At 38.3% G+C, this 26,508-nt stretch overlaps 1 protein-coding gene across 1 annotated transcript; it reads right to left on the bottom strand.

The window, feature by feature from the left end:
* Positions 1 to 508: 508 nt before the first annotated feature.
* hmgcll1 (3-hydroxymethyl-3-methylglutaryl-CoA lyase like 1) lies at positions 509 to 21,816 on the bottom strand. The gene is made up of 9 exons (XM_006638859.3): positions 21,539 to 21,816; positions 20,615 to 20,692; positions 18,016 to 18,123; positions 17,305 to 17,400; positions 16,533 to 16,681; positions 12,882 to 12,945; positions 10,728 to 10,916; positions 3,188 to 3,313; positions 509 to 2,019 (listed from the first exon to the last, which is right to left on the bottom strand). Exons 1-9 carry the CDS (start codon positions 21,632 to 21,634, stop codon positions 1,918 to 1,920), a joined length of 1,008 nt encoding a protein of 335 aa, XP_006638922.1. The 5' UTR covers positions 21,635 to 21,816; the 3' UTR covers positions 509 to 1,917.
* Between the last annotated feature and the right edge of the window lie 4,692 nt (positions 21,817 to 26,508).

Below are 26,508 nucleotides of genomic sequence, written 5' to 3' on the forward strand. Positions count from 1 at the left end.
ATTTTTTTTTTTGGAAAGCTCGGGACCTTGGGCCTTGAAACAACTTGACGTCGGTTAGTTTTTGGATGCAAGACATTTTACATAATATCTTTATTTAATTACATTTAAACACTAGAAAGACAGAGGTTTCCAGGCTTCGCTCAGAGTTTAGCTGTCAGACCTGACTGCAGCAGCTGATGCCACTACTGTCTCTATTGTATAATATTTCATAAATTATATACCTAGTATTATTACTATATTTAAATAATAGATATTAATTAATATTAAGATCACTTGGGATCTGTTTGCAATCCTGTATTTAAATAAAATGTTAGAGAATAATGTATACTGTTGTTCAATCCAGCCAGTCTTTCCACCTGGACACATCCCAGCTAGGTTTTCTGGTCCGGTCCGGTCCAGGACAGTAACGGGGGGGCAGATGCTATTGGGTCCCAGGTGGCACTGATCTCTTTACCCACACCTGTGTCGGCCAGGACCGTGGAAGTTTGAATAGAAGAGACCTTCGCACTTTATGAGAAATGTTGCAATGTTTATTGCTTTCAAGTCATTTGATCTGTTTCGGCAATCTTATTGTGAAAAATCCAGAAGGTACTGTACATGAAAAGTCTAGTATTTAGGATTTCACGGACAGAATTCCCCTTTAGCACATTGTGTCTGTTGAGCCGAGGGTTTGCTGTAGTTCCATTCAGTCACACACCTGCTCCCTGTGTGGTTGTATGATGTCAGTAGCTGCACTCATGCACCACTGAGGACACCGGTAGATGGACATCTGTTTGGACATCAGGCACGAGGAATCATTGCAAGCAACCAAAAAGAATTTCATAATTGAGAACAAAATTAAGGGAAATCAAAGCTCTTGAATTAACTGTTTTGGATAAAACTCTAAATACTCAGAATGAATTTCAGAATGGATGTAGATGACAATTCTCCCCAGTGGAGCAGGTGGACAGTTATATTGAGATAATAAATACAGTTAATATCTCAACACTGCTGGAGAAGGACAGTGGCTCATGTGATAGTGATTGGGGCATAAAAGTTTCGAAAGCCCTTTTATTCACTATTTCCAAAAACTTCTACTGTTTCAGGTAGATATTAGGATGTGCTGCATAATTTCTCTTTGACTAAGTAATTAGTCATTGCATGAATAACATTAAATGAACGAAGTTATTGAATGAAAAATAGTTTCCACTAACTTACAGTATATAGGAAAATGTCAAGCATTTCATGTGAAGATGTGGTGTTACTAAAGAAAATACCATCATTTCTGCAATCCTATGATGAGGAAAAGTGTCACTTGTTTTTAGCATTAAAGGTAAAGGTTCAGTGTTTGGCAGAAGGGAGACATTAACATTTCTGAGGGACTTAAACTGGAAAAAGTAAAGTTATAGATATGTACAACATGGTGGTGCTTGGAACCATCTGCCTGGAAAGAATTCAGGAAATGAAAATATATTTTCCTGATGATAATGATCAGCTTTGCTGGTTTCTCGAGTGTGGTGGCCCCCATGACCTACCTAGGACTCCAATCTGAATCCAATTACAACTATTTCTAGCAGGAAATGAATGACCATGGAGTTCGGGAAACACCAACTCAAAGGAATTGCTTTCACAAGTGTGGAATGATTTCCCTTCTCATTTCATCAGTAGACTACACATCCAAAATCCACACAAATGTATGATTAGAAATTGCAACGATCACAATCGTTGGTTTTAAAATGGTTATCAGCATTAATATATACAGTATGTACTTCGGCTCTGCAGTGCTTTATATTACAAGGTTGTATCTTTTTCCTGCAGCATAGATAGGTAACAGTGCAAAATATACAGTACATATCAAAGCGCAGGTGAACAGATAACACAGAGGAGCGCATGATGGCATATTTTCTTCCTGTTCGATAGGAAACAACAGTTTAAAACCTAGGGCTTGTAGATGGCTTGAGCAACTTTGGAGCTTGTCTTCCGGTTTAAGGCTTTGCAGATGAAGTCCCCAGCTTCCATCACTCTGTCAAGATCCACTCCCTGCAGTGGCAAACACGGTCCGAAATCAAATCTTTTGAAGCACAAATAAACTTATATCAGAACCACAAGGGGGACCCCTAGCAGTAAAACAGTTTTTAATGTAACGAGTAGAGCAGAGAAAGTCCTAGCTTGTTAGCTTTAAGGACGCTTAAACATTTTAAGGTAGATAGAATCTGCTTTAACGTTTGCACTGATCTATGGGTTTGGCGATCTGAAGTTGGGGAGTATTGCCAAAGTGTGTCACAAAATCGTCGGTGTTGATCTTCCGGAACCTACTCCTGTCTATCAGGTACGATTCTTGCCTAAAACATTTCATCCTAAAAGGGTCCTTCGCACCCTTTGTTTAATTAATTCATTTTTTCCCTCTCAGAACGAAGATACTGATTTTCTCATCTTAAAAACAAACAGGTTTAAATTCTTATTTATAGCTGCGGCAATGCCACAACTCAACAGATGATTCTCCTGTGCATGTACAGTACATGTGTGTTGTTTACTTGTGCGGGTTTCATTATATTGTCAACATAAATTGGCTCTTGTGGATAAAGACTCTCTCTGCTCTGACATTTTCCTTATTTGTAGACAAATGCTTTTAATGTAGGCACTGTTAGCACCTTTCAATGGATACAGTCACAGGAAAATCAGTTTTTTTTTAAATAAAATAACCATTTTACGTTTTCCTGATAAACCTTCATTTATGTCGCTAAAACGGATGCATATCCTTTAGTTTCCCATAAATCTTTGTGACTTTACCTGTGAACATTCTGTTTACACTAGATTTTAAATGAAGTCATTTGTTGTGGTTATCTTTTTCAGTGATGAATTAAAACACTCCATGCAAGTGTTTGTTGCTTTTATTTTTCCCCAACTTCTATTGCTTGTTGTGCTTCCAGGGTGAGTGAATTTCTTGTATTACATTTACAGGCAAATTGCTCTCTTTTCAAAAACAGAAAGCTTGCTTTTCTGTTTGTCAAGCTGCAAGGTTAAAAGTTACAACTCACAAGAGATGAATATTCTGACTATTTCTGGCCGTTCATTCATACTGTAAAGGATTGCAGTTCTGAAAGTTTCTTGTTTAATCTTAGGCATCTAGGGTGAAGATCACGAATCTGATCAGGTGCAAAGAGAAATAAAGCTTCAAAGGTTATTTATCTTCTCAAACAACACTTACCGTATCAATACCTAAGCCATTGAGCATATATAGGACGTCCTCAGTAGACACATTTCCTGAGGCTCCTTCAGCATAGGGGCAACCCCCTAGACCAGCCACTGAGGAGTCCACCACAGAAATCCCCATCTGAATGAAAGACACAACAGAATGGGTTGATTGCAGCTGAACTCTGTTGACTATATTTAAGCCATAGTTCACAACCAGTTTACAACCTGTGTGGTGACTCTGTGGCTAAGGATCTCCGCCTGTGGCTGGAAGGTTGCCGATTCGTATCCCGCAGCCGGCAGAGGAATCCTACTCTGTTGGGCCCTGAGCAAGGCTTCCCTTAACCCCAACTGCTCCAGGGGCGCTGTATAAATGGCTGACCCTGCTTGGTTGGCAAGCTCAAGACAGCCATAAAGAGTTCGGGCTTTTATCATTGTGAGCAAGAAGAAACAGAAGAGCTAAGATTAAGGGAATTGTCACTACTACTATAATATCAGATGGAACAAATAATTAGTATAATGGGAAAATGTTTTGTTCTCGGACAGGAGTTGTGCAGTCTCTTATTATTGGACCTCTGTTGTACATTATTTGACTAACAGATGTCTGGTGTAAGAAAATACAGGCATGGGGAACACATACACAAAGCTGATATTTTACTGTCGTAAAGACAGTTTCTACTTACAATACCCCAGTATTATCCACATAGGAATATTCTCTTCACATCAAATAAGAATCATGCATCACTGGACTGTTCTTGTTTAACTTTTCTGCACTCTATTTTGAGTGGAGAAAACTTGCAATTGAAATAATTACAGAATTTGTACTTTCGGGAAGATAATATGTCTTTATAGTCCCACCACAAAATGTCTAGTCTCCATGTTGATGGAGACAGTTGATGGCCCTGTTACAAACTGTTCCACTGTACATGTGAACCAGTGCTGGTCTACTCAGATGAACACCGTGATGATTTTGGCAATGCTAGTTTCATGTAAGAAGTCTTGTTTTTTTTTTCTTTTGCTGGTTAAGAGTTTAGTTCTTGGCCTCCATAGAATTTTAATCTTTTTCTCATTTAATTTCTCATTTCTGGCCAATTTACTTCATCTCTTCCACTCACTTCTGTTCGTTTTTACATTACAATACCTTTTTGCTCAGTTTGGACTCAGAAGTTTACATAAACATAATGCCGTGTTACAGACTAGGCTGGATTGATTTGGAGGCAGCAGTAAGTGGTCTGCCTAGAGCAGCTCTTCACAATGCAGTTTACCACAAGGTGTCACTGCTGTATGAGTTGTGCTTGAGGGATTTCAGTTTTAGCAAAACCTGCTCTCTAGGTTATATCTACCATTAAAACAGCTTATTTATTATACACTTACAGGCCATTTACAGCATGTGGTGAGCAACCCTGTATGTCTTATTTTTCTTACAAGAAGGGTGCCATTGCACCCATAATTCTTTGCAAATATGTGCATAGCCTGTGAATGGCTGATGAGTCATCCGTCCTGCTCTTTGACAGAAGGCTTCATGAGGCGTTGTGAAGAAAGCACATGTCAATTAAAAATAGATTAAAAAATATGAACAATGTGCCTACAATGTAAATATCTATCAATGTGCTCCCTGGGTCTTGAGTGAGAGTCATTACAGTCGCTGAACTGAATGAAATATGAAGTGCTTTCATTTTTTTAAAGAAAGTCGGGGCGAATTGCAACTCTGTACATTAAGGTAAAACACCGTAGCTCCATGATGCAGTCAATTTATCAGCTGGTCCTTAATAACCATGTAAATAATATAATATATTTGTAATACCTTTTGTTTAGAAACGCAATTGAAGTTAACAGATATGCTGAATTAAATAGCCTTTCCTTAACATTCTCACATCTGTGAATCCAAACAGTTGTCTATATCTCTAATATTTCAAGCACAGAAAGGAGCTTGTCATTTTTATTATAAAAACGGTATTAAGGCTGCTTTACAACTGCCACATGATAAGCTTCTGTTATTTATAGTGTTTGCCATGCAGGTGCATGACTATTAACTAGTTCCTTTCCAGGAGGAGGAAATGAGCATTTATGTGCCTTGTCTTCAAAGCCATCGAGTTATTTACAGCAGGTTCTGGGATCTTTGTCTTCACCGTTACAAATTATGAATCCAAATGTCTATTTTTCAGAAGCATTCCAGATTAAGAGATCACAATGTTTTCCACATGTCTACTTTACTGTCAGGAGAATATTAAAGACGTTTTCCAGCTTCCGTTGCTTGGCCAGATGTTGGGAGATTCTACAGTGAAGAGAAATTAACGCATTATCCTTCTTGTGACCCCGACAGTGTTTTATCAAGGATCAATAAAAGGCTCCATTAGGGGTTCTGCTACCGTAACTGCAGTTATCCCAAAGAAACAGGGCTTTTAATGACAATTGCTTTACTTGTTAACTTGTAATAAATGGTCGGTTCACAGCACTGTTTCGTAAGATTTCTGTCATGCAAACCTTTAATAGCTGTTTGTGTTGGCACAGAGAAATCACCAACTCTGGGTTATACTGTACATTTCCAGACTTTGGTTTTACTGACATCAGCGTAGGATATTGTACTGGGCAGACATTTTGTTGTGTAAACATTAAGCAGTAATTTACCTTGTCAATCCATTCAATACTCTAATTGCAGGAGGCCTCGGGTCTCAGGTAGAGAATTTGAAATAAAACACAGACCTCACATCACATACGGTAAAACTTGTTCAGAAACTCAAACTGGCAATGTTCAACTAAGTTTGCAAAATCCAGAAATCTGCGCTGGCTCCATTAAAAGCTGTATTTAGCCAATGAAATGTGGTACGATTTAGTTTCAAATTGACTTAATATTCAAACAACAAAATAGTGCCTTGGATGCAGTGAAAAATTCAAAAGACTAATGTTACAAAATATTTGTCTAACAAAACATTTACTGGACTAAAGACCCAGCTAATTCTTAACTGAATTCAGAAGATGGTAAAGATACAGTGCCTCCTGAATTGCAATAGGGAGAGATTCTTGAACATTTATGGTTATTGCACTTTTTTCAGGATAAAAAATAGTAAATTGGTTAAGTATTGTTTTGGCAAAGTTAGTCCATGTTAATCATGGTTGAACACACATTTTCTTTTTCTAATTTAAGATACTAAAATTACATGGTGTCATTCATTGTGCAACAGAGTAGAAGAAAAACCATACTTAGATGGGTACACTGTTAAGATTTTCCCTACCAGAGTCCTGCCAAAAGACAGCTTTCAATCCAGAGTTCACACTCAATTCCAGAGCTGTGGTGTCTTTTCTTAAGAATTAAAGTTAAATCAAGATTAAATTAAGAGTTAAATCAAGCTTTAAAAGTTCAGTGTATACAGTAGGTTGCAAGATGCACAGTTCTTTTTAGTCCTTGAAATTGAGTTTCTTTCAAATCGATGGTTCTGGAACATAGTGCTATTGATTTTTGACTTTAGATCCTGGAAAGGGGTCAGTTTTTCCACTGCTTTGATCAGAGCAAGAGCCTGGCACTCATACCAGGTACTGAAGCTCTAGGGCAGAAGGCACCCTAATGAGGCACTCAGCTTAACATGCAATTAAAAATGGAAGTTAATTGTAGCCTGTCAAATCATTAACATGACCAGATTTAAAGGAGCCTTTTACTAGAAGGTGCAGCTGCTTGCGCATTGCTGGGGTTCCTCTGTGATTCCTCTTTGCTCTTGGTTTACAGAAAACATTGATCTGGAGCTCGATTAACAAAGCAGCGTTTCTCTTCAGTTCTCAGTTTCAATCTCTGTCAAAATAGGAGGAAATGCCACAGTTGCACCAAAGGTTCTCCCAAAGAAGCACTAAATTAAAAGAGCCAATATAATCTTTCCTTCACAAAACAACAACAAGAAATTTTATAATTAAAAGCACACACTATGTAATCCCATGGAAGCCATTTAAGACCCTATATCCTGTTCTTCTTTTAGTGGTTTTAGATCCATGCTTTAGAATTTCAATTGCAGTTTTATGATTTTTAAAGACATCATTAAAAAAGTGCTCTGTAGTCTTTAGAAATGTCTGGGCAGACTATAAAAAGATTAGTTTATGGAGACTAACAAGAGAGCTTAGTAAATATTTTGGGTTCCTCTGATGTGGTAGAATAGTCACAGACTACTTTGTGTGTCATCTTCCATGAGGTGTGTTTATCAACCGGACATTAATTAGGTTTACAGTTACATATGCCATTGTGAATGTTGCTAAGCAGCAGTGGTGCATTGAAATGAAAGGGCACTTTCTGCAGAGGTAAGGACTGGCTTTAAAAAAATGTATGCTTGAAACCAGGCTTGTTATTAACATTGTATTTTAAAATCTCTACTGGTTTTAAATTTTAGAACTGCATTGATGTCTTATTAGCTGGCATTTTGTATAAAGTGATACTGTCTAGAGCTTATGATGTCAAAATATGCAGATTCCTTGTTTCCAATGCATGCAGTATGTCTTACACTTGAAGGTAATCCATTTCATTCAGATAGTTTTAAACATTTCAGTAATTGCATTGCATTAAAAATAGTACATTTGTGTCTCCTCACTTTTCCAAAGCCAAGGCAAGCTTCCATAGTCTATATGGAGGCACCTAGTTTCTGTTAAATATCATTTAGACAGCCCCTACTGTTCAGCCTCTTGTGGATAGATTTAGGCCTGTAGGCAGCATTGCTTCCTCTAGGAAGTCTGGCCAACAATATCCTGCTTGGTGAAAGACCCCATCTAAACATTTTCAAGACCCCTGTGCTGGGAAATGGTAAACCTTACGAACTATTAATTTCACAAAATGTCGAAATGTTACTGCGGGTCTCTTAGGGCAACAATATAAATAGAAACAAACATTTATAAATAAAGTTATACCTTCTGGCAACAGAACCTAGATCACTGAACATTTTATTAAACATAATACTGTTCGCTTTTCCCTAAATAAACAATCTTGCATCCTTCAAAACTCACTTTACTTTAACAAAGTATCTTGGTTGGTCACTACTTATGTAGTGTGTGATAATAATTCTGCAAAGTTTAGACAGATGTGGAATTCTTCCCAGAATGATTTGGGGGTGATCACTTTTGAGGTTTATCTTTGAAGAATAAATAATTATGCACATTTTTAATCATAAAGTGAATTAATTACTATTGCAATTAAAATTAAAACAGCAAAGTTTGTACCTTTCTGAAACAAGATGCTTGATGAATTAAAAAGCCAAGTCCATGAATGGAAAAGTACACATTTTGTAGTTTGTGCCACACCGAAGGTGAATTTGTAATGGATTGGAGTCCACAGAACTTGGAATTCCTTTATATTGAACAAAAGCAGAGGTGACTGTGCTCTGACAGGGTTAGACGAATTCATTTCTGTCACAGCTGGTGGTGTGAAGTGCTACCACTGCATAATGAAAGGCTACGATAAAATCTTTAATTTCCATCAGGTCTCTTGAGCTGGGGAATTACAAATGGTTGGCTAAGTTTCCTTGCCTATTATTTTTTTGTGGTCGTTCTGCAGCTGTAATGAATCAGTTTTATGCTGATTCACACAAAGAAATTTAACATGTTTTGAACAAGTATGCTCCTGGCTCTCCTCAGTCCAGTCAGGCATTGCAAATGAGCCAGAGTCTGTGTCTGAAGTTTCGGTAAATTATGCTAACATGTGAAGCTGAAAACTGCCATCATGCTGCATGGTAAACAATAGTCTCTTAGTTTCTTATTCTAATCTAGTCATTGTTTTTTGTTTCTTCAGTCTCTTGTTAGCCGGGTGCTTTTTGATGGTGAAAGCTGTAGTTTTGCTCTCATTATAAGTGTTTGCTCTTCATTATGTTAGTCCTTCTCTGCAGCACTTCAAAGAGTGGTTTCAAAGTAAGATCTCTGCATTCTTGAGAATAACAAGATTTGTATGTCATCTTATTTATATACAAACATTTGCGCTCTTATAAAGTCCAAAAGACTTTGATTCCCTCAAGAGATGATCTATTTACCGCTTAAAAAAAACGGTTTACATTTTTCATGTCAAAGAATGCTGCAGTTGGAGTATGATGTGTTGCAGCTAAAGCTGAACAGTTGTTTATTATAATTGTGTACTGTATTTAAAAAGGATGGAGAGTTGGACGTTTCTTTCTAAAAAAGCAATAGTAATTGTTGGATTGGTTTTGAAATGGCAATAAACACCAGGCGGAGAGCAGTGTCTGAAGGGCAGGAGCTTTCTGCAGCACTTCTCTGACCAGTCCCATCACAGGAGCGACTGCGCAGTGCACCGTGTGGCTGTCAACAGCGTGGCATCTGTCAAGTACCTGGAGCTTTGTTTTACCCCGTGGTTTAGAAAGACTGCTTTGGTGCTCTGGGTCTCTACTTTTTATTATCCTGTTTGCCATGTGTGTCTGTGAGGCAAGGGATCGTTTTTCTGATGGCTTGGCACAACCTTGTCACAAAGTTCAACAGCTCTTAGACAGACGAGGCAGGAGCCCTGCAGGCTATCTTCTCCCCTGAACTTGAAGGCATTGTGAAAGACAGGGGGCTGTCACGTGAACAGACACTGAATAGGTGAGCCTTTGTACTGACCCTTTACATCTGCTAACCTGATGAAGAGTCCTTCTGCACTCCTGGGGAAGACAAACTGTGAAAGAAGCACAAAGGCTATACAAAACACCACTATTGAAGTGAGTAGCTCATTGCTCTTTTTTCTTTTTTATGTGCTCAGTAGTTTCCTTAGGTTCTTTTTTTTTTCACTGCTACTTTCCACTTAGATTATTTTAATTCCAGGGTTTGGTTGGGGTGGGGTCTTAAGCTCCTACAGAGTCTGCTATAATTGGAGGAATTCATTGATGCCACACATCCTTCTTATTTAGTCCTAGTAAGGGTCACAGCAACATGGAGCTATCCCAGAAGCATAGAGCAGTACTACAGCCTGGAGTGGATGCCCGCATGTCACAGAGCACACACACCGACTGAAACACAGAGGGACAGTTTAGAGACTAGCTTACCCCGACAGCATTTTCTCGGGAAGGAGGGAGGAAATTGAGGTGTCCAACAAAATCCCATGTGCACGTGGAGAGGACATACACACTTCACAGGAAGGATCCCAGTCTAGTGTCAGACCCCAGACCCCAGACCCAGCCCCAAGAGCTGTAAGGCGGCAGTGCTAAGCACCATGCCACTGATCCTACCATTCATTTACTGAATTGGTACTAAATGTGGGACTGATTCGCAGACTAGTAGATGTAGGAAATACTGAAGTCAATGGCTTTTACACAAGGGCATCATGTCAGGTATTCAAAGTATTATCACCACTGTCATTGTCTTCTTTGTCATTATCGGTCTTCTTTTCAAATCCGTTATATTGTTATTATTTGGCAAACTTTAAAGGTTTAGGCTTGAAAAATGAATGCACAGTCTTCCAAAAACTGAAAGATGTAACACCATGTATTTTTCTAAAGGGCACAGCTTTCTTGTTAGTCAGTATTCAGCTTTGGTGTGTAACATGCGGCGTGGTGTGAGGTGAGCCTCCTGCAGGCTCGGGGTGCCCGCCCAGCGAGTGACAGTACCTGTAAAGCTGTCAGGATGTTGGCGAGGGCTTGCCCGTAGGTGTCGTGACAGTGAACCGCCAGGGCCCGGCTTGGGATTTCCTTCAGGACGCACTCCAGCATCTTGGCCATTTCCCCCGGCGTACCCCCTCCAGTGGTGTCTCCCAGGGAAATCTCACAGCAGCCCAGGTTGTACATACGTTTAGCCACCTGCCATGTAAACCGTGCCTGTCAGACTAACTTCCCACACGGGATTAGTTGCTTGTACTTGATGTGGTAACTGTGAAGAGGAGATCCCAGAGCATTGCGCTCCTCACCACAAACGAGATGAGGATTACTGAGAGGGACTGACAGCCTGACAACAGCGCTGCCCCTGGGGTGGTGGAGGAAAAAGTGATGTTATAACATCACAACCAGCACCCTGAAGTGCATCATTCCTATTGCACAAGAGTAAAAAAGAGAATGTGCACTGGGCACTGTTAAAATGATCGTTGTAAGTTAAATTAGAGAACATCCTTTTCCACACTATATACTGTAAACTGTGTTTGCCTTTACGGAATTCATGGTGACATGAGAAAATTGAAGCTGAAGTTTCATAAGGTATCGTGACGATGACCACGTGCCAGAGGTGAGGAAAATGGTTACAGTGCCAAGACAGTTTGTGAGCACTCGGTAAAATCACAGAAAATTATCGTCTCTAAACATGAGCGCTTTAATGAAAACAGGTCTTAAACAGAAATAAACAAAGCAGGTTATACTAATCTGTTCAGTGTTTCCGAGACACAATGGTGTATGAAGTAGAAAAATAATAATAAAAAAATCAGTCTCTGTGAAATAATATGTCAACCTCTAGTTTATTTCGCACAATTAAATAACTGTGGTTTAATAACTGAGTAACAAGTAAATACAGGTTAGTAGAAACAGGGATGAGTAAAGTTTAAAGGGATGAGTAAAGTATTTTGAATGGAAATGAAACCATTCTTAAACATTTGGGGCTCTATCCATCTACTGGTAGACATAATCTACAAATGGAAAAAATTCACAGTTACTTTGCCCAGGACTGGTCGTGGGAGAATAGCCAGGAAAAAAAAAACCTGTCTAAAAAAGAACACTGCCTCCCATTTCAAGTTCTCCAAAGAGATCATCTGGAGGATCCAGAAAACTCCAGATCTTCTGGACAAGTGAGTCAAATGTTACATTGGCCACAAAATGTAACAAATTTATAAAAATATTACAAATGGCCACATTGAGAAATGTTTTGTATGTTTTGTTTTAGTCAGAACCAAACTCTGTCTTCCAAGAGAAGAACCTCAACCTCTCCATCAAGCATGGAGGTGGGAGGGTTGTGGATTTGTCCTGCTGTGCTGTTTTAGGACCAAGATCGCTTGCCATCTTTGATGGAACCATGAATATTGTGTTGTATCAGCACATTTTGTAAGCTGAAGCTGAGCTGAAGGTGATTCATGCAGTAAGACAATGACCCTAAACATACCAGCAGATCTACAACAGAAAGGCTGAAGAGGAAGAAATTTCACATTCAGATTTAACCCAAGTCAAAGTCCAGACCTAAACCCCCAGAGAAATTGGATGGTAGGTCCTGCAGCCAGCTGTTTATGGAGACCCTCAAATGGCACAGACTTAAAGCAGTTCTATAGGAAGAAATGGGCCTTAATTCCTAAAAGCCTATTTGAGAGACTGATAAACCGTTAAAAGAAACACCTAATTGTAGCCAAGGCAGCCCAAGACAGTGCAACAGGTTACTGATTCTGAGGGTTTAGAAGACTTGTTCACCTCAGGATATTTGATGTTGGATCATTAATTAATCAAAATATATTGTGTAATACATTTAATCTGACTGTCTTCATCTTTCTCTAAGACTCCCATGAAAGCATGAAGGCATCATTACATTTTAGTAATTATCCAAAACATGAGAGAATATGGACCAGCCTAGAGAGTTCATAAACTTTTTTGTGGCACTGTGCTCAGATGAAGTGTAGCATATTCTTCTTGCATGCTGCCACTTTGTCTGTGATAATTTGCCAGGATAACATTGTGGATCTAGTGTCAGAATGACCAATCGGACCATATTTCCCTTCCCCTTGTACCTTTAACTTTCTTCATGGCTATTTCATTACACGATACTGCACAGTATAGAATTAAAAAACTCAAACTTACCTCTGTTACTTTAGCTGGTTGTATGTATCCTTCAAAGGGGCATCCTAGTGCACAGGACACATATCTACAATATATTAATTTTAGAATTTAGCATTCAGTGAAAGGGCTATGCAATACAATACATATTACCACATGTTTACTGACATGATCATTGTTATTTGTGTGATTCAATCAGTTAACTGTCCTCTTTTTTAGAAAGTGTGAAAGTACATGTTAGCTGTATTACAAGTGGTGTTGTAGAAATTCAATAGAAATTCAATATTTATTGTAGTGAAATCTAGTCAAAAACGAATATTAAAGGGAAGTTATATTTGCACACTAAAATATTTAATAAATATATAATATTTGCATGCTCTTATTTGTTCAAAATTAATTTTCTCATGTTAGTTATTTATGTTTCATTCCAATCAAGCTTCTGGGCACTGGCATTTTTGTGTTTTCTTACTCATTCAAGAATTATTTAGCACCTTGCATTTAACTGAGTAAGTATAGATCAATCTACTGTAATTCAAACCCAAAAGAAATGCGCTTCATGTTCAGATTTAAGGTGAAATGCAGGATGGAAGATAATTAATCCAGGACTAACTAAGGTGAAGCCTCCTTTAATATTAGAGGATAAAAGACAAGTTTCTTTTTCCCTTTACAGAATTCAGCAGTGGTTTTAAAAGACATGGCACTATTCTCTGAAGTCAGCCTGCTCTAAAAATTGAACAAAGAAAGGTCAAACAAAAGCTTGATGTATTTTACTGTTCTTCCAGTTATAATTATTTTTTAACGTAATGTTTAGAATGCATTTATCTTGAAAACATCCAGGACATTGTTAAACTGTCAGGATGTCATTTCATGGGCTTGTTGGTTTCTTGTGAATACCACTGCTCTTTGGTATGGCCCTCATGAACCAGCATATCTCCTGTGCCTCAATTACAGCACCTCATGAACTGAGATTTAGTCAGTGGAAAAACTTGTAAAATATTCCATTTCTGTAGATGAGACTTAATGATTCTGCTTGGAAATAGCCTGCCCAGGGAGACGGAGGTCTTGTCAGGTGTCTCCCCCACAACGTACTGGACAGATTTTGAAAAAATATTCATGCAAAGATAATCTCTTGACAACACTCCCACAATGTACATGATTTTTTAAAATAAAAACGGCATCTTCTTTTAAGTAAAAGAAATGCCTCAAATATGTTTAATGTCGACTAACCCAGTGGGGATTTGTGTTAGAGTATAAGAGAACAGTTCATAAAGATAGAATGAGACTTGATAGGGAGGCACCACAAAGATGATCATGTATGTCTGGGAGAAGGAAGTTATACCCAGTCAAACACAATTAAAAATGCTCCTTGGAGTGTTAGGTCCTGTGAGCACAGAAGTCTAAAGGCTGGGCAACCAGGGAGAGTGGGGACATGTGCAGTCTTAGCTATTGCTATCAGCCCTGCTGTTTCATTCTGATTCCTGTATTCGGTGAAGACTGCATGCTTCCCCACACGGCCTGGGAACAGTGGGCTTGATCTGCCGGTGACAATCATTGCTGGGAATGATACCTGCGGATAAAGGTCCATCCTGGCTGCTTGTTGCCAGGGTCCTACTTCACTTTTTAGGGGTTTATGAATGGTCTGGGGGAGAAAACAACTTTTGAAAAAAACAATGCAGGCAAAGCAAAATTGTCTCCTGGGCCTTAAAAGCTTCCAGTTTGTATTGTGGGGGGGGGGGGGGGGGTGATGTTCTCTTCAAAAACCATGCTCCTTTCCTGAGTCCTGAGTTGTTCTCTCTTTTTTAAAATTCTTAAATTCTTCTTTGCTCATAGTGTGGATTCTTTCTGCTATGATACAACAGTATTCCACTGAGGCCTTTCCTGAAGTGCCAGTAATTAGGTCCTATTCGTTGTACCTTTCATTGCAATTCCGGTTATGAGAATAATATCATAACTTACACCTATTACAGAACCATTCTAGAAAACAGTGGAAAATATAATACAATTTGGGTGGTAATAAAACACAAAATATCACAAATTCTGTATATGTTCAGAAGTACACAAATCACTGGCACGTTCTTACTTTTCTAGTATCTCATCTCTTCACCAAACCATTTGATCTGTGTTTGTCTTTAACATTTGTTCCTCATATCAACAATATAGAGGATAGGAAAGTAGTGTGTCCTTTCTATATGCTTGGAAAATATTTACTGTTTGCCTTCAGATGATCTAACAGGGCACACTTAAAATCTACTGGTAAAGCAGAAAATGTTTCTCTTGGGCTTGGGTCCTTAGTTAATATTTTAGTCTTACAATCAGCTACTGGAATTTCCATAGAGCCTCTCTCCTCCTGGGAAAAGAATGTTCTTTAGTCATTTCAAACATCACTCACTTAGTCATTTTAACAAAAACGAGGATGTCAAACTGATGTGTATCCATGGTAATTCTGCTTTGGTTCCTTTGAGATTAAAGAGTTGCTTCCACTATTTGAAACATCCTGGATTTGGTTAGCCACATCTGGCATTCTAGTTGTAACGGATACGAAACACCAGGTTAAACGAGCATCTGGAACTGGACTTTCTTACCTATAATTTCTAACATAATTTGAAGCTGTTTGAGTATTCCGTTACAAAATTCTGTTCAAATAAAATAAATACAGTGAACATTCTGTGCATCAATGAAGGATTATGAAGGCAAAATATCTTTTTTACAGAATGCTGAAAGGCCAGTCAGGTTGTTTATTTGTAAGTTTTACGGTTTGCATTTTTGATGTTCCTGACACTACAAATACATTAGTAAATGATTGTTGCCAGGGTTTCTTTGCCTAAAAACATTTTTAGAGAGCTATGTTAACAATGATATGAATCAACAGCTCATTTTTCATTACAGGGGTCTTTTATTTTTCAGTCCTGTTAACAGGCTTGCTTAGAATTAAAATTGAATCAGAGCACGACTACATAATACATATCAGGCCACAGTTCAGCAACCTTGGCTTTAGTTTCAAGTGGAATGTGGACTGAAATTAAAAGGCATCTTAGACAAATTAAAGAGGAATTCTGAATTTCACACAGGTGTATGGATATACAGTGTGAAAAATAACACTACAGCAACATAGTATGAGGAAAAGCTGAAATGGCTCTAGAGTTGGAGCAAATTTTTTTTGCTAACATAAAGATTGGATACTTAGTCGTGTCGCTCCAAAAAGGCAAAAACATTACTTTCATAGACATTAGAGAATGGCATACTATTTGTCCTCAAAGTCAGCTTCCAAAATAACCCCACAGGTGATGTAATGAAGGTAAACATTGTAAACCAATTCTTCATTGAGCTGTAATTCTTGAGGCCGTGAAACCTTAAGAGCTAGTATTTAAGTCCACTCTGAAATTATTCAGCAGTCTCCCATTCAGATTGTGTTAGAAACAATGTTCTCATAAAATAACACACAGTACAAACAGTCAAGCTACCAGACTGTCCACAGTGTGTGGTAATAGTGAGCTGGCCACATTATTTACAATCCGCTGCACATTTGTTTGGCTCAGTGTTCATTTACCACAGATGTTATGCACAGTTGGCTTGCATTGGAAAAGGATTTGCAACATGGCAGTAAACATTTACAAAAAAGCAGTCCCTGTGAACTGCTACCTCTTGGTAGGATGTGTAAGACTATGATGTACAAACCCTCGGACTGGTATCTTTGCCTCTTCTGCTGATCTGACTATGTCGCTAAATTTGTGCATGCTTTCTTCAACAGAGCAGTTAATATTCTTCATGCTGAAGGTTTCAGAGGCAGACCCAAACACAGCCACTTCTGTAGCCCCGGCCGCAACCTAAGAAAATAAAACCAGATTACAAATCCATCTAGCAGCTCATTATCGCTTCGTTAAGTATGTGGTGCTGTGGTGAGAATTACTGTGCTGAGGTCTACTAAAAGTAATGAAGTAATTGTCTTTCTGAGAACTGCTTCTAATAACCTACTAATTTTCCTCCTCACTTGAAGCTTAAAACCTTAATGCATGCATAAATATACAATAGTCCTGAACCCCAGTCCATCCCAATTTCAGAATGAACCAGCCCAGATTATACTTATTCTTTTGGACAGCTAGGTCAAACTTGTGACTTGGACCATCCTAAATCAAAATTCTTCACAGGCCCAATTTTGATTTAGACTGAAATTAAGAAAATAATGTAAAGGTCAAAAACAAAATGGAAAAAGCCTAACATTTTAATAATACTTATTTTAATTAGATGTATTACTTCATCAATCAATCCCAGACCTAATGGTAGGAACAATAGTCCAATGCTAGCTAATTCTGAAATGCTTATTTCTTGCTTGTATGCAGGATATGCACAGATATTATTGGTAGCAAAGTTTTAGTGAAAAAAGAAGATGAATTATAGAAAAGCTCTATTTTTGTAAAAAAATATATTTTGAAAGAACAGTTTTACTTACAGCTGCCTGAAAGCCTTGTATATTAGGAGTGAGAACTGGATATTTAATATGAGATAACTTCTTTATTCCTTGTAGGACTTCTGTCTGATCTGCCATCTTTGAAATAAATATTATCAAAAAGACACAGTGGAAGACCAATTCATTATCTTGTAAAGAATGATAATAACAGAGTTCAATAACATTGTGACACTTATCTGCTCTTTATTCTGAAAAAATATTTGATGTGTCTTAAACATTCAGTCTCTTTAAAAGAGTAATCTTTATTGTAGTATTTCTGGGCTGTATAAAGGTAAATTAGTCATGATGACTAAATATATACACACAGATGGTCTGGTAATAGAGACCACAAGAGTACTCCTATTTTACTGGCAGAAGTACACATCAGTACTCTACAATAAGTTTGACATGACAAAAAGTACTACATAAATCTGAACAAAGTGATATTTGTAATAAGTAATTTATTGATTATAAGGATTTTTATGAAAATGTGATTAAAATGACCTCATAATGAGCAACTATATCTCTTTTAACTCTGTACAGAAAACGTCTTGTAAATGCTAAGAAGCTATAACAAAATGTGTGTAGTAGTCCGAACCAGCTGTTTTGTAAATATGAAAATATAGTAGTTGCAGTATATGGAGAGCATCAAGAGACACTTGATGAGAACACCATGAGTATCCCCTTACAGTGTGACTGTGAAAAAAGTATTACCTGTGGGACCCACTTTGATGACACAAAGCTAGTGGCTTCAATAACTGGTAGACCGGCTTCCGAGAGCATATCTATCAGTTCAATTTTGACTTTTGTTGGAACAATTTCCTGTAAAACATTTCAAAGAGTTTAAAAGGTGCCTGGCAGTTGTCAGTGCTCTCTCTGGGACTGGGACTTCAGTTGCACCTCAGCAGCAAGGTTCCAGCTGAAGAAACCAGCCAGAATTCTGTCTGATACCAAGCAGCACGTAAGATGAATGAAACCCTTTTAAGACTATTCTCCTAACTTAATTCAGTTTACAGCAGTATTATTCCTAATAAAGTCACTGATTGGTCTTCAGTGCTCTTGCCTACATCATATGTCTTTCCTACGTCTAACTTTCTCAACTAACCCTTTAAATTCCGAAGTATATTGCATTTCACAGCTGCTTGTTTTTGTTGATTTATTTCTACACCTTTGTGTTGGACATACCCTTAACATTGAATGAGTTCAATTTGATTTGAACTCAGCTCTGTCTTCATGTTTTGTTAGCTCAATGGAATTAAAAATGACATATTTCCACTGATTGAACTTTATAACTTCTCACTCTTTGGCTAGGTCTTTGACCTAGAGGAGTATGTTCCTTATAAAGCACTTCTACAGTGCACAAATGCACAACGATGGAAAATTAAAAGCCATGAAAGATACAGCGTGTCTATCCTTTCCATAACGGAGAAAATGAAGCATGACTCCATAACAGACAGATGTACCTTACCAGCATTAAACATAACCAGCATATGAACCATCTGGTAAAGTCATGTCATACTTCCGACAGATTATAAGGTCATGTGGTGCTTATTTCATTAATACAATATTTGAAAGAAAAAATGGAAAACATATGTTGTTTAATACTATTCGTAAAGCAAATGGAAATCAGAAAATGTTGCTGAATTTTCAGGAACACTGCAGGGTTTTTCATACATTATGATATTTTAAGTTAGCAAATATGAAGGTAATAGATATTCCTACCAAAAATTCTAAAAAGATTTTGTTTATAGCACTTTTTATCCCAAAGCTCCTCAACATACAGGAGGGCAGCCATGTCCTCCAGCGCTGACATGCTGCCCCCACCTGGGTGAGCGTGGAAACCATTAGGAGCTGGAAGCCCCCTACAAAGCAGGGCAGGTGGACGAGAAAGGGCTTCGCTGACTGAATTAAGGCAGACGTTTCGGGGGGGAAGACTGTGCGAGCCCAGAGTGGAAATTAACCAGGCCTCTAGTCTGCCCTGGCAAGAACCCCTGGCATGATCCCCAGTATGGGCAGTGCCAGGGGATCTCTAATGAGCGAGCTGTCGGGACCTCGGTTTAGTGGCTCCTCCCGTGGTTGGAACCTCCAGTCGCCATACTGAGGCATCGAATTGGACTTTCTTTCCCATCTCATTACTGACCGGGCCTAGCTGTGCTTAGCCTATGCAATCTAAGCAGATCGAGCTTCAGTGTGCTAATGTTCCTGTAATACTGTGTGTGGTTTATTCTTGACACAGGAAGTGTCTCCAGTAACATTAACAGATTTCTTTTGTGCAGGTAATAAGAACCCAGGATATCATGTGTTATGCTCTAGGCATTGTTCCTTTTGAAGTCTGATACATCATAAAGGATCTGTAATTTATATATTTTTTCTTAATTAAACTCTCAAAATGAAACTATTCTGTTACCGTAATTTACTCTTCTGAAACTGCGCTGTTTCCTTGGGTTTTCTGTAAAACTGAAACAGGTATTTTATTCAAATAATTATTCATTAATCAGTCTGGACAAAGCTTCCAATAAGCAAGTCTTTAACTGTTTGTAAAACCAAATGTAATTTATGTAATGTAATGGATGTTGTTTAATTCTATAGCAAACATTTGTGACAAAACCTCAGAAAAAGCAATATAATGTGTACTTTGGGATTGAAAGTTTTAATGTTTTAGAATGACCTACATTGACATGTATTTTAGGAGGAACAGTAAGCCATTCAATTAAACCTTTTTTGTTCATCGCCTATGCCATTTTATTAATTATTCAGCTTTAAGTCAACACCAACAGACCAGATGTCCTCCCGTTTTGCTTTCGGCATATCATTCTGATGAAAATTCAAAGAATAACACAAAACCAATGTACTCTATTTCTTGATGTCTTTCTATGTATGTTCATACATCTCAATACATCTTGTCAACATAAGGTGCATTTTCTGTGCTGGAATATAAACATGTTTCACATCAAATCCCCTTTTTGTGCAAAGAGTAAAACACAAGCGTCTCATAATTCATTACAGAGGGTGTTTACACTTTAATCATACCGTGAAATGGTGCAATTTTAGATAAAAAAAATAATATTACCAAAGCTTTTAATCAAGCACACTAATGGCATACAGCAAATTTCCTGCCATGGTTGGGAATCAAAACTTCATCATGTCTCTCTGGCTAAAAAGAAATGTGTTATATCACACTGCTATAATAAAAGTCATGACAGACATTTTTAAGTACACATGTAAAACAAAGGCTTGGCTAAAAATGGATTCAGTTTTAACATTCTCTTCAAATGAGTAGATCTTAAAAGGTCAAATAATTACAAAAATATACCTTTTCATTCTGTAGGCCATCTCTTGGTCCAACCTCCACGATTTTAACAAACGTAGGCAGTCCATTTATGGCAATTTTCTGAAACAAATGAGAATTACATTCTTATATTCTATTATCTGTATCTAAATTGTGCTGCAGCAATAAAGTGAAGTCATTGAAGAGAGTATTGAAATTGACTTAAGTATCACAGCTGTGCTGTGTTTTCAAAAGTCTACTTTGTTGTTTGAACTAAATTATTTTTTTCAGCATACACTCAGAGGAAGTAATCATGTAGTAATCATGTATTTTGTTTTAACAATGTCCGGAAGAAAGATGAAAATGCAGTGTAGCAATATAAGTATGTGGAAAATATTTTTTGTCCCAGAGAGGGCAGAATTTGTAGAAGTTAAAAAAAAGAGGGACATAGTTAAAGGTGGATACAACTGTCTGCAGAAAATCACTTCAGATGGTGATCAGGTTAGCATTTCATTTGTTCTAAAGCTGCTAAATCAAGGAATGAGGAAGACATTAGTAAAAATGGAGATACCAAGCGACTGAGGCTGCTCCTCTGACATGTCTCCCCTGTGTGACGTGAAGTAGGAGTCAGCACTAAGTGAGTAACCAGGAGGAAGCACAGCGCTACAGGCACCAGATCCTCTGTGGCGTGATGTCACATCATCTGCCAGTAACTCTGTCTGATCGCATTCCGGTCTAACTGAACACGGCAATAATAAGGAAACAGACCTGAACAAACACATGTTGCCATGTGAAAAGCCCTTTTAAAATACTGGTATCTGTAGATTACATCACTAGAAGGAAAATATATTATTATTCTTATTAATATATGAAATCTTCAATGAGTGAGAGATATAGGGATGGCGCATACCTTTGTTCTGTATCTAACTGTTGAATTTGTATTCAATTTATGCAAGACAGACACCTCACCTTCTCTTCCTGCAGTGAATGTGCAAGCCAGGAATAGTCCCTGTTGAGATTCTGGTAGCTCAGGCAGTGCTTCACAGCAGTGGGGACGTTACCCATTTGTTTATCACTGCGTTTGCCCCAGGATTCCACACACTCACTGACCCTTACAGCTGGGCTTGATACACCCAGCTAAAGCTGAAAGATGCATTTAATCAGCAGTGATCAGCTTTTTGCTTTTGGAGAGCCGCTGTGAGGCAGGCTCTGCAGCTAACAGGAGAGACTGACTCAGCTGTTGCTATGGCAGCACCATCACGGGCCGGAAAGGGATAGGAAGGGAGGAGCAGCCGGTCCTCTGGAATTGCAGCATGGACATGGATCCATACAATTGCGTGTTTAGATGGCCCTGGAGATCCTAAAGAAAATTTGACATGTCCTTGTTTGGATGCACTGTACTGGAGCTGTGCTAACTAGAAGACTTTGCTGCAGTCCGATTGCCTCTTCTAACAGAAACCCAAGGCGCTGTGAAAACATGCTGACCTGATTGATCTACTGCAATTTAAATAGCTGAAGGTTTCCACCACAAGTTATACCATTCTTGCCAATATCAACTGCATGCTGTAATAAAATCTCCCTGTAAAGTTTGTCTGTAATTTCTTAGTGAAAGGCTTATTCTTCCCTACCCAGCTGTTAACAATAGAGGGTTTAATGAAGTCCTAGTGCTGGACTTCTGAACAACAATAACCTAAAGCGCAATGATAAATCCTTCCCGTCACACATCCAATTTCAACGAATGTGGAGGAACATATGGTCCTACTGTAAGTGAGGCCAAAGTATTGGAGACCATGAATTCTGAAACTCCAGCTCTCTTAAGAACATGGACTGGAGTGAGCCTTATGCTGTAAGGCTATCTTCAGAATACTGAAAGCTCTGGCTAACTCACTTCAATTGTCACCCCCTTTAGTGAAACGTTCCTTGTTATAAACAAAGTTTTAGCTGCATTTAGTAATTCATTAAATGCCATTGAAAGAGATCTGAATATCTGACAAAACAAGAACTGCTTTTAACTAACAACAGGAACCATGCTAGTGTATGGATTCCATTAGCTGACTGCAGGGTTTTAAGAGAGGATGTTGTGACAGTAAAATCAAAGGGAATAGAAAATGTATGATGTGAAGCAGTGAGGGGAGGTGATTACAAGAGATTGGAGGTATACAGTATGCTTGACATTAGCAATATAATGGCAGTTTGCTAAATGGAGATTTTTTCCCTTAAAATGCAAGATTAAGGAAAGCATCAGTCAGATTGCAGGACTGTTTTACAGACCCCCGGACTGCTTATATGCCTAAGGTCACAGAAGTGCAAACTATTTCAGTTGTAAAAGTAGCCAACAGCATAAGAGGGCAGAGAATCAGACCACCCACATTCAAGAAGGACCCGGAGTCAGGGACGGATAGGGAGATTACAAATACTCTAATGGTATCCATGGGCTATAACTATTCTATCACATTATTCTCTCCAGTGCTGAAATTATCTCCAGTTAATCTCGTATAGTCAGAATATGTGGATGTAGGCCATTGACTTTGTATTTCACTCCCCTTACCTATAAGAAAGACAAGGGCAAGGGATGTTTTTGATTCAGAATTTAAATATAAAATACATATAAAATATATGTCTTTATTGTTTAGGAATATGCAGTGTCATAACTTTGAGGTGGGTTTTATTTTGTAGACTTCCTTGTTTTCAGATCAAGACCCAGATTCAGACACGTCAGATCTCATTTTCAATTAAGGCCGTAAATCTGCTTGTTCTCGGGCCCTAAACCTAAAACCCTTTTCTGCCTACAGTACCTTCAGCATGTAAGCTGTTACTATGAAACTTCTGGCTTTGTTCTTGCCTGCGTTGTGTTCTCACCCCCCTCCCTCCTCCCCATCTTCGCCCTTGAAGCGGCTCCCTGGCTCATTCCTCACGACACGGGTTGATGGTTCCAACAGCCCCGTCCGTATGGACTTTCTCCTCAGCCCCGCGAGTCACCCCATTAAAACTCACTGTATTTTATCATTATACTGTACCTCTTCTCCTCGTTAGTTAGGTGCTACTGCATAGAAAAAGAGTAATAAATTACCTTGAAACACTTAATCTTACTAGACAAATTTGATATATCGGTATTAACAGTATTAATAAACTTTCCCCTAATAAACATAAGTTGCATGTAAATTAATGGAGATCAGACTATTTTGTATGAAGGATTTATCAATAGATATTTCATATTTATTCGCTTTTTTGGTTCTAGTTTAGGAAATTCAGCACCCACGTACAGCATTGTAAAGCCACCTAATCATCCGCTATTTATTCTGCTCTTAACACTTTTATTTGGTTTATGGTACTCTAGTCACCTTTTAACTGGCGCTTCTTTGTGGAACAGAAAACCAAAAGTCACCTTAGGGATTCTTGCTGAATTATGAGCAGTCTAATAAATTGTTCTATTCAATGAAAGAAACAAATGCTGTTTTTACATCTCTGTCAGCTGGGAGGAAAAGATTTGTCCCCAGCTGGGCAGATTCTGTAAATACAAAAGGGATCTATCTTGATAAATAACAGCTGTTTAGGGTTTAGTTAAAGAAACCTGCAGCGCCCTTCAGGACTGTTCTGTTTATCTGATGGAACTCAATGCAGGTGAGTTTATAGTTTGTTTAAATTCTAATCTGTAGTGCTATTCATGTCAAAGTAGTTTTGAAGGAAAAACAGTCAAGATAGACATATTTCAAAGGGGAAACATTTTATTTTATGTTCCATTTTCTAGCAACAAGAAAAATACTAATGTGCGTAATATTTGTTATGCTGCAGAATATTACTGTGAGAAATAAAACCGCAGTATTAAAATTCCAGTACTATGATTGGGCCTGTTATATTTCTAATGGTTTCTAGAGCCTCCTAACAGGTTCGAGTAAATTGCATTGTGTTATAAACTGGAATCTTCTGTTGTTTTTAAACTAATTTTCTGAACAATTAATCACCAAAGTATAAAGAAACCTTTCCCAAGAATTTCATACAGTTGATACTCTTGAAGTTCAGTAGCAAGCTGTAAGAAAGAAGTTGATAACAAATATTTCAAATCTGTTATCTCAAGTGAAATACCATAAACAAACTAGTATAACCTTTAATTCATCATGTTGTTTTTTTTTAACCCAAAAGGATGTATAGTTTTCAGTCTAAATATTTTGGGCAATATAATTGTGTCATGCTGTGCACTGCAAAAACTTGTATTTCCATAAAGCTTTCAAACACATCTGGTAAACCAAACACTCTGATATCTTGTTTTTTTTTGTTATATTTTACATTAGTGTGTCACCTGACCTAACCACTTCATATTACTGTAGACAAGCAAACACATGCGACAGCTGTATTTACAGCTACAGATTTGGAATATTAACACTGAGTGCTGTCCATCTGCTTGGTATTATACCCAAAGAGAGAAAGGCTAACTGGCAGTGAGCCTACTTTTGCACATTTTGTGTTCAAATGTCAAGGGAATCATGTGATATGCATGCTATTGTAATACTACTTTGAACATGTCATTAAGAGTATAAACTAAAGCTTTATGTGTTCTATTTTTTCCTAAACGTCTGCCCTGCCCTGTGAGAATAACCTGTTGTTGTAAAGGTATTTTGAATTTTTTGCCTTCAGAGTCATGAAACAGATGCATGGAAGATACTGTCCAACACTAAGGCAGCCTAAATATAGTACAACATTAAAAAGTACAGTACTTTCACTTCTAATAAAAGTAATACTGTTTCTTTCCCATTATTTGACATCGTCGAAGAAGTAGGGCTTTGTGGGAAAAGTTGTTCAATTCTAAATGTTTTTAAATGATGGTAATTTTGCTGCACAGTTCTAAACATCACTCCTGGTTGAACAATAATAGCAATGTTGTTAATACGTCTTGGAATCAGTTGTGAGGAAAATATCTCTGATATAGTTCTTCATATGTCTGTTAAGTGGCTTGGTCCAAAGTACTAATTGATGAGCAATTCGAATAGTGAGCACGTGGGGGTACCTCATCTACTGTAGCTGAGGAAAACTACAACCCACCTCTAAGGACAGGCCTGTCAGAGCCCCCAAAAGAAAAAAGACAGACCTCATAGCAGGAATGCAGGATTCTAAAAATACAAAATGTAAAGACAGAACATGAATGAGAGTAAGATTTGCAGATCAAACACTAAAGAGGGACATGAAGGCTGCTACAGAAGCATTTCCAAATTGAACAGAGAGAGAAAGATCAGGACACTCTGAGCCAGAGCATCGCGTTTGCCTGGGGGTGAATTAGGAAAAAGAATGAAAACCCGGTAGCACTGCAGCAGATTATTAATTGTGGAGTGGAGCACTGTCAGAGTGTTTAAACTTCAGAGGAGCAGCTCTAAAGGGATTCGATAAGGTGACTGGAAACCCTTGATGTGAAGTGAAGAATGCTGCAGTAGTCAAAGGAATGACTGCAAAGCTGAAGCCAGCAGAGCTAGCACTATGCTCCCTAGGGAGAGTGTGTAGGACCCAGTGGCAAGTCTCTCACGGGGACTAGGGTAACACAGTGGTGCAGAGATGTTATGGACGAAACAAAGTTAACAATACAAGGGACTGGACCCAGAGTGTCGATGGCGGACTTGAGGGGAGTTTTGAGAATCGTCTTAATGCAGTCAAGGCTGGCTTGTGGCAAGGAGGTGCAAAAGATTAAAACCGAAGAGGGAAATTGCCTCGGAAAAATGGGAAAGTTTTCTCTGTGCTGAAAAGAATATCCGAAATCTATATCTCTGATGTCTAGAACAACCTGAATCAAGGCAGAAGGATTTCAATTAGATAGATGGGTGAAATGAAGGATGGAGGGGAACTTGAAAATGAAGGAAGTTCCAGCAGAGGGCTTCTTTAAGTGTTGAAAAGACTGTGGGCAGTGCAGAAGTCGCGATGGACTGTGAAATTATACTTACCCTCCTTCAAAGTGC

Source organism: Lepisosteus oculatus, chromosome 17 (genome assembly GCF_040954835.1).
Source record: "Lepisosteus oculatus isolate fLepOcu1 chromosome 17, fLepOcu1.hap2, whole genome shotgun sequence".
Lineage (NCBI taxonomy): Eukaryota > Metazoa > Chordata > Actinopteri > Semionotiformes > Lepisosteidae > Lepisosteus > Lepisosteus oculatus.